Source organism: Bufo bufo, chromosome 1, assembly GCF_905171765.1.
Source record: "Bufo bufo chromosome 1, aBufBuf1.1, whole genome shotgun sequence".
In the NCBI taxonomy this organism is placed as follows: domain Eukaryota; kingdom Metazoa; phylum Chordata; class Amphibia; order Anura; family Bufonidae; genus Bufo; species Bufo bufo.
The window spans coordinates 48,415,174-48,428,426 of NC_053389.1; the positions used below are offsets into that span (position 1 = coordinate 48,415,174).

The 13,253-nt window shown below is 44.5% G+C and overlaps 1 protein-coding gene across 3 annotated transcripts in view; it reads left to right on the plus strand.

The window, feature by feature from the left end:
* The window catches only part of IGSF21 (immunoglobin superfamily member 21), a 511,660-nt gene that overhangs the window by 291,137 nt on the left and 207,270 nt on the right, over positions 1-13,253 (plus strand). For all 3 annotated transcript variants that reach the window (XM_040423085.1, XM_040423101.1, XM_040423094.1), the window contains exon 4: positions 7,120-7,238. In XM_040423085.1, the coding sequence (XP_040279019.1) occupies positions 7,120-7,238 (119 nt within the window). The remainder of the gene's footprint in view (positions 1-7,119; positions 7,239-13,253) is intronic.

Consider the following 13,253-nt stretch of genomic DNA (forward strand, 5'->3'; position numbering starts at 1 on the left):
AATCCATTTATGTATTGTGACAGTTTTGATGATATTAAGCCAATACCAGAGATTATGGGTCTCCCTGGTGGTTCAGTATAGTTTTTATGAATTTTGGGGATGCAATAAAAAACGGGCAGTCGTTTTGGTGTTCCAATTATATATCTGTATTCATGTTCGAGGAGGATTCCCTCGTCAAGCCCTTTTCTCACAATAATTTTTCAACTCATTTTGGTATTGAAGGGTGCGGTCACCTTTTAATATTTTGTATGTGTCTAGATCAGACAATTGGCGTTTACATTCACCGCCATACTGATCAGAATAATACCATGATAGCACCCCACTGGGTTATCCAGTGTGGTAGATTTAAAGGGGTTGTCCAGTTTGATATATTTAAAGGGGTTGTCCAGTTTGATATATTTAAAGGAGTTGTCCAGTTGTATATATTTAAAAAGGGGTTTTCCAGTTTGGTATATTTAAAGGGGTTGTCCAATTTTTGATATTTAGAGGGGTTGTCCAGTTTGACATATTTAAAGAGGTTGTCTAGTCTAATAAATTTAATGTGGTTGTCGGTTAGACATTTTAAAGCGGTTGTCCAGTTTGATATATTTAAGAGGGCTGTCCAGTTAGATTTGTGTATAGGGGTTGCTTGGCCATTTAATTAAACAAAAAACAAAAAAATCAAATGGTCAAAATAGTGTAAATTAATAGAAGAAGTAAGGCTACTTTTCACACTAGCGTTTCTATTTTTCCGGTATTGAGATGCGACATAGGGTCTCAATACCGAAAGAAAACGCTTCCGTTTTGTCCCCATTTATTGTCAATGGGGACAAAACGTAACTGAACTAAACGCAGTGCACCAGAATGCATTCCGTTCTGTTTGGTTGCGTTCCCATATCGGAGAGCAAACCACAGCATGCTGCGGTTTTCTTTCCGTCCTGGGATACAGCAGAAGACGGATCCGTCATGACCCACAATGCAAGTCAATGGGGACGGATCCGTTTTCTCTGATACAATCTGACACAATAGAAAACGGATTCATCCCCCTCCGACTTTCAATGGAGTTCATGACGGATCCGTCTTGGCAATGTCATAGATCATACAACCGGATCCGTTCATAACGGATGCAGACGTTTGTATTATCGGTAACGGAAGCGTTTTTTTTCTGAGCCCTGCTGGATCCAGCAAAAACGCTAGTGTGAAAGTAGCCTAATGCTCGTCTCACCGATCCCCCACTGCTCCCGTTCTGATGCGTCCCAGATCCCTTGCCGGTCTAAATACTTCCTGGCTTCTCTCAAAATGGACATGTGATCGCTGCAGCCAATCAGTGGCTATTACAGGTCTTGCTGTGACCAGTGATTGGCTGCAGCATCATATGTTTGTATCAAGAGGAACCAGGAAGTTTAGAGACCAAATGAACACCAATAAATAAATAAAGGAAGCATAAGTAAGGGAGCAGGGGGTGAGTGTTACTACTTTTACTATTTTACGTCAGTTTTTTTTTACGTGAGCTTATTTTTTTTTAAGTGGCCGACTTAAATCTTAATTGCTGTTTAAAGATTTAAAAAAATGCACCTTTCTAATTTCAATATCTCTGCTTGCTGTCAGAAATAGGGAATATTCTTGTTTACATCCAAAGGGCTCATGCACACGACCGTATGTATTTTGTGGTCCGTAAAAAATACAGATGACGCCCGTGTGCATTCCGTATTTTGCGGAATGGAACAGCTGGCCCTTCATAGAACAGTCCTATCCTTGTTGGTAATGCGAACCATAATAGGACATGTTCTATTTTTTTACGGAACGGAAATAAGGACACACGGAAACAGAATGCACACAGAGTAACTTAGTTTTTTTTTGCGGACTCATTGAAGTGAATGGTTCCGCATATGTTCCGCCAAAAAAACGGAACGGACACGGAAAGAAAATACGTTCGTGTGCATGAGCCCCAAGGCTGATACATTGTGACAAACCCTCAGGACAGGTCAGAAAGACTTGCTCACAGAGCACTGGTTCAGTTGTAACAAACCCTCAGTTGTATGAGCAGGATAGGTCAGAATAGGTTTTCAGCCTCTCATGGACAGCAAGACGAGATCGTGAAAGAATTGAGGAATTGCAAAGTCTATTAGGAAATTGCAGGATTTTTTTTTTTAGATATAAAATTCAGAATTTTCACAGCATGCCCAGAAAGAGGTTTTCCAGGAGTTTTAATGTTGATGACCTAACCATAGGACATCAGATCGGTGAGGGTCCAACCACCTGCCCTCCCACCGATCAGCTGATTGAAGTGGTCGCGGCGCTCTGGAATGGACAGTGGAAATCACACAGCGCCGTACTTTGTGTAGTGGCCATGAGTGGTACTGCAACTCTCTCCCGTGAAAAGATCATGCTTTGTGTATTATTATTATTAATTATAATTATATATATTGTAATATAATTTATTATTATTATTTGGTTACAATATTATTCTCTAATTATTATTATTAGACTTGAAGCTTTAGGAGGGTAATTGTGTGCCGCAGAAGCTTGCAATCTATCACTGTAGGTTGTTTGCGAGCATCAGTGCGGAGGATGCCAGCTCTAGACCTCTTCGAGTATGTGGTAAGCTTCCAGCATCGGCAGCAGGGCCGGATTAGGGTGGGGGTGGGGTGCTGTGGGATTTAATACTTACATTATCTGCGGCTGGCACTCGGCTCTGATCGCCATGTCAGCCCCGGCTCTGTAACACAATTACTTACCCTTCTGAGGAACTGTCAGTGTTGGTAAACTCCAGCAACTCAACTGCATTAGGCGGCAATCTGCTTGTCCTGTGAGGTTATTAATAGTTTATTGATTTTACCATATTGCTGCTGAAAGCAGGTCCATCCCGGGCCTCTCTTATCTGAGTCCTGACCGCCGACTGCTCGGCCGCCCCTGATCGATGCTCCTTAATTCCTGATGCGAATGTGCGGCCTGTGTTCTTAATCCACTTTGCAGAGGGGTCTGTGACAGGAGGAGGTAAATTGATCACAACTTCATCTCAAAACCCCGGCACATACATCACAGAAAAACCTTCACCTGACCGCATATAAGGAGGACAATGTGTGTGACCCAAGTGTCCATCGCTGCTACCTAACGTGAAGATTCCCCATAGATATATGTCCTGGAGTCATCAAGGTCTTAGCTATACTGTAACTTATTTTTTGGAAAAGCTGGGTGACTACCAATTTGGCCACCATTGCCGCTTTCACTTGAGTTGTGAGCTTTCCTAACGTTCTGAATGACTGATCTGTCAAGCTATGTAGAGATAGATCAAAGTCAAGGTTTACCAGGAGAGACTGCCATTCCTGCCCATCTACTGTCTGTTACTGTATATCAGAAAAGGCTATCATTCCGGCCTATCTAGTGTCTGTCACTGTGTATCATGAGAGACTGTCATTCCGGCCTATCTAGTGTCTGTCACTGTGTATCATGAGAGATTGTCATTCCTGCCTATCTAGTGTCTGTCACCGTGTATCATGAGAGACTGTCATTCCTGCCTATCTAGTGTCTGTCACTGTGTATCATGAGAGACTGTCATTCCTGCCTATCTAGTGTCTGTCACTGTGTATCATGAGAGACTGTCATTCCTGCCTATCTAGTGTCTGTCACCGTGTATCATGACAGACTGCCATTCCTGCCCATCTACTGTCTGTTACTGTATATCATAAAAGGCTATCATTCCGGCCTATCTAGTGTCTGTCACTGTGTATCATAAGAGATTCTCATTCCTGCCTATCTAGTGTCTGTCACTGTGTATCATGAGAGACTGTCATTCCGGCCTATCTAGTGTCTGTCACTGTGTATCATAAGAGATTCTCATTCCTGCCTATCTAGTGTCTGTCACTGTGTATCATGAGAGACTGTCATTCCGGCCTATCTAGTGTCTGTCACTGTGTATCATGAGAGATTGTCATTCCTGCCTATCTAGTGTCTGTCATTATGTATTAGAAGAGACTATCATTTCCCCTCATCTAGTATTTATACCTGTACAGTATATCAGGAGAGACTATCATTCCTGCCCATCTAATATCTATCAATGTGTATCAGGAGGGATTGTCATTCCTGCCTATCTAGTGTCTGTTGCTGTGTATTAGAAGAGACTGTCATTCCTTCCCATCTAGTATCTATCCTGGTGTATCAGGAGAGACTGTCATTCCTGCCCATCTAGTGCATGTCACTGTGCATCAGGAGAGACTATCAATTCTGCCCATCTAGTACCTACCCCTGTGTATCAGGAGAGACTGCCATTCTTGCCCATCTAGTATCTAAAACTGCATCAGAAGAAACTGTTATTCCTGCTCATCTATTTTCTGTCACTGTGTATCAAGAGGGACTGTCATTTCTGCCCATCTAATGTCTGTCACCGTGTATCAAGAGGGACTGTCATCGTTGCCCATCTAGTTTCTATCACTGTTTATCAGAAGGGACCGTCATTCCTGTCCATCTAGTGTCTGTCCTTGTGTATCATGAGACTGTCATTTCTGCCTGTCTAGTTTCTCTAACTGTTTATCAGGAAGGACTGTCACTGGTGCAATACAGTGGTTAGCACTGGGGTCCTGGGTTCGAATCTGACCAAGGACAACATCTGCATGGAGTTTGTATGTCCTCCCCGTGTTTGCCTGGGTTTCCTCCGGGTTTCCTCCGGTTTCCTCCCACACACTGACAGGGAACTTAGATTGTGAGCTCCATTGGGGACAGAGTGATGATAATGTCTGTATAGCGCTGCGGAATATGTCAGCGCTATATAAGTGCATAAAATAAACATCTGTCACTGTGTATCAGTAGGGATTACAGGTGGATTTTGTGGGAGACTCACAGACTAAAGACCCCTTTATAACTTCAGCATAAAGGGCCAGTTGAATAATTGAAGGAACAGTCTGAATAATGTATAGTCAGAGAAGAATAGATTTCAGAGTTGTGAGAACTTAAACTAGACCCGAAGCAAATGTTTAAATATGTATCCGGCTTACAGATATGGTTTCCTGCATCTCCATAACTAAAGGATGGGTCCATTCATCTCCAGTCCACGGCCCTACAGACCCTGCGCCCCTTACGTCCTTCAGCCTTTCTAAAGTCTCCAGCAGTTTTATATTTCTCTTCCTGCACTTTGTAGATAGGAACAGTCCATGCTGAGAGTTGTAGTTCTCCCTGTAGCCAGACATACATCGAACACGTCGGTTCTCTCGTGATTACATGATTCAGGAGGTGAAGATAGATGTAGCCGTATCATGGCCTCACACAGTCATGAGCTGCATGCATTGGTATGATTCAATATCATTTAGTATCTCTGCTCCCAGTCAGTGAATGGAAGCATTGTCTCTGATTTGGAAAGCAAAAAAAAAAAAAAAAAAGAAGAAAGAGAACCCCCAAACCTAGTGCCCTGTTCACACAGCTGATGATGCTAGACTTGTACAGTCTATGGGTGCAGCAGCAGAACAAGAGTGATAGCTCTTTTCTGCACTGATACATTGTTACAAACCAATCAGCTTTGTGCACAGGGCTAAATCAGGCCTATCCCCAGGATAGATTATCACTGTCTTATTGGCGGGGACCTCGCAAACCCCGCCTACCAATAGTTTCAGAGTCAAAGGTCAGAGCTCTAGCGGACGGACAAATTGCTGTAGTTACCAGCTCCGTCCACTAGAAAACGGATGGAGCTGTGGAGTTCTGGGGCCGAAGCCACTGCAGAACAGCTGTGGGGTTGTCGGGTGTCGGATTCCCATTGATCAGATATTGATGAGTAAACCTTCATTCTGATTACAATGTTTTGTTTAGTTTTTAGCATAAATATTTATGTTTGTAAATATTTGAAATAAATATTACCAGATTTAGGCTACATGCACAGTGAAAAAATAACGGACGTGTGATGGACTTTTTTAGACCAACGTCCATTTTAAGACCAATGCTAGTCTATGGGGCTATTCACATGACAGTTATTTTGACAGCCAGTGATTAACGGACGCTAAAAAAAAAATCTAAAAAATGTTCTATTTTGTCCGTGTTTCACTGATATGGACAGTTTATCAGTTTTTAACAGACGTTTTGCATGTAGCCTTAGGTCAATCCGCTGTCCACTTTTAACTGACTTTTTTTTCCCACTGATGCCTTTCTGAGAAACGGACGTTAAAAACGGGCCCATTCAATTGTATGGGGGTAGTCATCAGTGAAAAACGGACAAGATGTTCTAATTTTCGACGTCCGTTTTTCACTGACCATGATTAACCCCATAGACTACCATTGGTCTTAAAACAGACGTGTGTTGTGCATGTAGCCCTGATATAAAATTTGACACTTTTTTTTTCTGTAAAAGAAGGGATGGTAAAGGGATGGAGTGTAGGACATCACGAGGTCATGTGACACTCAAACAGCTGACCTATACCGGAGGACAGTTTCGGCCTCCGTCCGCCACAGGTAACCCTATGGATGCCTTTGAACATGTACGTTGGCAGCTTTACCATCACAGAACATGAGGTGAACATAGTCTGATACTTTGTATCCGCCCTCCGATAGGTTAATGCCTCTTGTAGCTTTTACTTGTTACTTCGTATAATGTAATGTATGAGCGGACCCACCTCCCAGGTGCCAGAAACCCCCAATTACACCCTCACAGATGCCAGCACTAATGGCGCGCGAGAAAATAACACGTTGAAGGGATAGAAGACTAATATTTCTCGCAGTGTCAGTGGAGCGCACGTCACGGCGCTCATATCCAACGTAATTATATGTTTACCCGACGTTAAGCTGCTTCTTGTCAAGGTTACCCTTAATTGGTAGATTCATTATTACGGGACTAGAAGTGGTGGCGTGGGCAGGAACGGAGCCGGATTTTCCAGCCATCATCTGATATTTTTCTCCTTCCCATCCCCCCCCCCCCTCCTCTCCTTGGATCTATTACTCTTCAAAGAAACTTTTTTTTGCATTTGCGAGGAGACCAGGCGATAAAACAGCCATTTTCACACCCCATAAAGCCTCCACGGAGCTCGCTCCATTATTGTGGCCAATGTAATTCCAATAAAACGGGATCCTTTATTGGGTTCTGGCTGTGACCGTTAAAAAGGCGCGTAAGATCGTTCCGCTCGGCTGATATAATTAACCGCTCCCGTTCTTGTCTTCTTCCAGGCTCCCCGAGGTGAGGATTTCAGACAACGGACCCTACGAGTGTCACGTCGGGATATATGACCGGGCCACGCGGGAGAAAGTGGTGCTAGCTTCAGACAACGTATTCCTCAACGTCATGTGTGAGTATCTATCCCGACACCCCCTCCGGGTCGATAACGCTCTCAGAATAAATAGCTCCGCGCAGGGTTTTTCATAGACAATCAATCGTAGCCGAAGGCTTGTATGTTCATTATGGAAAATGTGTGTGCTGCTCCTCACTAATTAAAACAGAGGTATTATCACTGGAACCGCCGCACAAATTATCACTCAGGAGTCGTCTCCACGGTTTTAAAGCTACTTAAAGTTACAGTACAACCTCCCCTCCCTCCTCCCGCTTCTATCGATCACTTTGGTTAAGTATTGGTGTTGGCAACAGTGACATCTGCAGGCTAGGAGGAGGTACTGCAGGTATATATTTTGGCCCTAATTTGGCTCTCTGTAGTGCCACCTATAGGTAGCTACCAGTGAGTTAATATCTGATACTTTAAAGGGGTTATCCAACCCCTATAATGTCCCCCCAAATGCCCGGGCCCCTCAGATTGTACTTACCTTGCTCCACCGCACCCGCGTCACTCCTGCTTCTCCCCGTCGCGCGGATCAAAACATCCGGCGACGCGAGGTTGACCCGATAGGTGGCCGCAACGGAAACAAGCCTCCCTAGCATCACCCGAGATGCTAGGGAGTCTCGTTCCCGTCGCGGCTTGCTATTGGCTACCCCCTTCATCGCCGGATGTCTTGATCTGTGCGACGGGGAGATGCAGTGGCGGCCGTGCGGGCATCAGAAGCGATGCGGATGCCGGAGATCAAGGTAAGTATAAACTGTATAAGTGGCCCGGGCGTTAGAGGAGGCATTATAGGGGATGGATAACCCCTTTAAGGATCTTTCCGGGGAAAAATGTATTTAATTACCAGGTTGGAATGGGTTAAAGATAAAAAAATATATATATCAATACTCACCCTCATAGATTCCCACCGCTGCCGTTCCAACACTACTCCGGCAGAGCGGGCAGCCGGGACACTAGCGGCGTCTGAGCAGCAGTGGTGGAGAATTTTTTTATTTTTTGTACCCATTCTTAAATATTTTTTTCCCTTTTAAAAGGCTTTGGAACATAACTACAGATTTTCGACAAATCAGAGGCATCCATTTGTAAGTAGTTGGTCTGGGTTACTTGCTCCTTAGCAGTACAGAGCAAGGTACGGGATGAGAAGGCTTTCAAGGTGGTCCTGGGGGTACTGTTTCTGCTTGTGGAGACCTACAGCTTCTGTATGGAGTCTTACAGGCGCAGTGCTACCTGGGAAATGATATGCAAATTAGCTCTCCTCCAGGAGAAAGAAAGCTGTCCCTCCAGTGCCAACTATTGGAGGTAACTATTTTATGGTCAATGTCTGAGCTATTAAAGGAATTGTTCATCCCTGGGGACCTTTTCTTCTCCCCAATGTACTCAACTCAACACAAGAACACTACCATGACCAAGAATAAGGGCACTTTCACACTAGCGTTATTCTTTTCCGGTATTGAAATCCAGTAAAGGGTCTCAATACTGGGGGGGAAAAACGCTTCTGTTTTGTCCTAATGCATTCTGAATGGAAAGCAATCCGTTCAGTATGCCTCAGGATGTCTTCCATTCCGTCCCTTGTACCGTATTTGAACACTACCACACTTGCCGGATCTGGCATTCATTTCCATAGAGATGTATTAATGCCGGATCCGGTACCAAGTGTTCCAGAAATTGCTGCGTTGCCAGATCCAGTTTTCCGGTCTGCGCCTGCCCCGGGACAAAGGAGGAGCTGTTTTTGCTTTTGATCTTTGAAAGAAAAAAAAATACCGGATCCGTTATGCCGGATGATACCGGATGAGACGGATCCGGTATATCCGGAAAAAACATATTTCCATTTGCATACGGTTTGCCGGATCCGGCAGGAAGTTATCCCGAACAACGCTAGTGTGAAAGTAGTTAGTCGTAAGATGTTCTACTGTATGTGGTTAGTAACTGTGGCAGGAAAACTTTGGGGGCTTCCACATCAGCCAGTCACAAACTATGAGTCACTGTTTTTATGGACCGATGGTGGTGGCCCATGACCAGACCTTGGTGTCTTATGGATTCTTAGATATGACCTCCTAGGGCTTGCATCTCCTTGGTGTAAGCTGCTTTGACCATGGGCTTGATTCTCCTGTTGAGGGCTGGCAGGGTCATTCCTGAGGTGTGGCTGCATGCGGATGCCACCCTCTGATGTGGATACAAATGTGGCATGCTATGAAGGGCACCAGGAAGGAGAAGGATACCACCTCACCAGGATGTGAAGGTTACAGAGATGCGTCCTTCCTCCCACACAGGTAGCGCTGCCAACACGTCGGATCATCTGCACCCAGACCGGAGAGAGGAGCAGATGCCGGGATTATTTTTACACCTCCGTCTTGATGGCGGTTGGCATGCTGTAGTGAGGTTGCGGAGCTGACACATGGAGGATCTGGTAGCTGGAGGGGATGAGAGGGAGGCAGCGGCTGACATGGCAGAGGTTCCCTGAGAGGTGCAGCATCCAATAGGCGCCAACCAGACTTTCTGTCTTAACCTCTTCCTTGCTGGAGAAGCATCACACAGGAATGTATGGAGCAATCATCAATGGTTTCACTGGTCTTTGTATTATGTGATAATGAGGCAGGCGGGTACCTGCGGGCAGGAAGGGTACAATGCACATTTTCTTCATTCATCTGCTTCATCATTTTGGTGACTGTGGCTTGGACAGTTTGTGTGCAGTCAACCAGTAAAAAGTAAGTGAAACCTTCAGACCAGCATTGATTACTAATAACATGTTGACTAGACAAACACATTCTAAGTGAATCAATAACACACAAACCGCCCATGTCTTTTATTGAGCACATGGATTCAACATCCACCACGCAGAGAGAAAAAGTAAGTGAACCCTTAAATATAATGACCGTTTAGCAAAAATCATCTCTACCAAATGATTCCTGCAGCTGCAAATTTTGCACAACTTTGAGGTAGAATTTAGGACCATTCCTCTCTGAAAATCTGTTTCAGTTCCTCAATATTTCTAGGATACCTTTCATGCACAGCCTTCTCAGGTCATTCCACAGTATCTGATAGGGTTATGGTCAGTACTGTGACTTCTAAAACACAAATCTTCTTTTTCAACCATTCTTTTGTAAATTACCTTAGTATTCTTTGTTCCCTCAATGATCATAAGATTTCGAGGCCCTGAGGGAGCAAAGCAGCTTCAAACGATGATGCTCTCTCTACCAGCCCCAAACCACAACACTCTTTCCACCAGCTCCAAACCATGACTCCAACTCCACCAGCTACAAGCTATGATGCTCCCTCCACCAGCCCAAAACCATGATGTCTTTCCACTACCCCCAAACCATGATTCTACCTCCACCAGCCCTAAACCATGATGATCCCTCAACCAGCTCCAAACATGATGTCTGCTCCACCAGTGCTGGACCCTGATACTTCCTCCACCAACCCCAAACCATGATTCTACCTCCACCAGCCCTAAACCATGATGATCCCTTCACCAGCTCCAAACATGATGTCTGCTTCACCAGTGCTGAACCATGATACTTTCTCCATCAGCCCCAAACCATGATGATCCCTCAATCAGCTACAAACTACGATGCTCCCTCCACCAGCCCCAAACCATAATGTCCTTCCATTACCCCCAAACCATGATTCTAGCTCCACAATAGAAATAAAAAGGAGTGAGCACTCACACCATCTGGACCATAGGGAATAATTGATATTTAATAAATGGTAAACAGTATATCACATCAACATTCAAATTTTAATAAAATTACATAAAATAGTGGATGGTACCAACATAAAATCACACTGATGAATGGTAATTGTGCAAACCTTGCGTAATTGGTATTCAAAGCTGACACTTTGCACCGCGTAGAGTTGTATGGTAACAAAACCAATCTAAATAGTGGTGATACCGCAGACCGCAGTCGGCAGCTCTAATGTCCCAGTGAGAAGTTCATATAACTCCGGATTATTACTGAAGTGTCCACGTACATAGAGATGTCTCTCAATATGGCAGTCTCTCCACAATTGATCCGATATAACCACACAGGGCTATAGATAATAGGTGCACAGTTCAGGTTCCTACCTTATCCCAAGTTGTACCAAACTGTTCCACGCTGGGCCGTCCTACCACGAGCAGCGAGTGATGCCGGCTGCTTCGGCGTCTCACGTCACAGATCTCGGGTTGCTGACGTCACGATATCGCGGGAACACAAAATTCGGCTAATATGGATGATAGATCGTTATTGGAACCTGTAGTTAACTCCTGTGTCCTAGAAATGTATTAATGGGATTCCTTATCGCATGGCCATGCAATGTATTTCATCAGAATCCAGTGGGTTAGGTGGGCACTTCTCTTCCAGTCACCAGACGCGTTTCGGGGCGTCTACACCCCTTCCTCAGTTACCACTGAGGAAGGGGTGTAGACGCCCCGAAACGCGTCTGGTGACTGGAAGAGAAGCGCCCACCTAACCCACTGGATTCTGATTAAATACATTGCATGGCCATGCGATAAGGAATCCCATTAATACATTTCTAGGACACAGGAGTTAACTACAGGTTCCAATAACGATCTATCATCCATATTAGCCGAATTTTGTGTTCCCGCGATATCGTGACGTCAGCAACCCGAGATCTGTGACGTGAGACGCCGAAGCAGCCGGCATCACTCGCTGCTCGTGGTAGGACGGCCCAGCGTGGAACAGTTTGGTACAACTTGGGATAAGGTAGGAACCTGAACTGTGCACCTATTATCTATAGCCCTGTGTGGTTATATCGGATCAATTGTGGAGAGACTGCCATATTGAGAGACATCTCTATGTACGTGGACACTTCAGTAATAATCCGGAGTTATATGAACTTCTCACTGGGACATTAGAGCTGCCGACTGCGGTCTGCGGTATCACTACTATTTAGATTGGTTTTGTTACCATACAACTCTACGCGGTGCAAAGTGTCAGCTTTGAATACCAATTACGCAAGGTTTGCACAATTACCATTCATCAGTGTGATTTTATGTTGGTACCATCCACTATTTTATGTAATTTTATTGGATTTTAATGTTGATGTGATATACTGTTTACCATTTATTAAATATCAATTATTCCCTATGGTCCAGATGATGTGAGTGCTCACTCCTTTTTATTTCTATTATTTCTATTGTTCACTAATTCTTTTGGGTTCGGGCACCCAAGTTGTGAGTTAGTAGCACCTGCCCATAATCACCTGAGTGTGAGCCAACCACCAATTTATTATATTTTCTATGATTCTAGCTCCACCAGCCGTAAACCATGATCATCCCTCCACCAGCTCCAAACATGATGTCTGCTCCACCAGTGCTGGACCTTGATACTTCTTTGACCAACCCCAAACCATGATTCTACCTCCACCAGCCCTAAACCTTGATGATCCCTCCACCAGCTCCAAACATGATGTCCGCTCCACCAGTGCTGAACCATGATACTTTCTCCATCAGCCTCAAATCACGATGATCCCCTCATCAGCTACAAACTACGATGCTCCCTCCACCAGCCCCAAACCATGATGTCCTTCCACTACCCCCAAACCATTATTCTTCCTCCACCAACCCTAAACCATGATGATCCCTCCACCAGCTCTAGACATGATGACTACTCCACCAGTGCTGACCCATGATACTTTTTCCATCAGCCCCAAACCATGATGCTCCATCTACAATGCTTTGCAGTTGGGATGAGGTTTTGGTGCTGTGTTTTTTTTCCTCCAAACATAGCATTTTTTCTTGCAGTAGACATAACAATCTATTGGGTTCAGTGAGAAGTGATGCTACACGTTAAGTAATGGATGCTATGGGAATCTTTAGATGTGCACAGTCCTTCGCCTCAGGCTTTGCTCCAATATGTTTATCACATTAATATGTTGACAATGCAATAACTCAATGATTTTCATGCCAAAATTTTGATGCTCTAATTAAGAAGTGATGAAGGCTGCAGTCATTAGCCGGGTCCTCTGTGATGGTCAGCCCGCGCCGCCGCTCTCTGTGATACCTATACATTCCATTCCATTTAACTT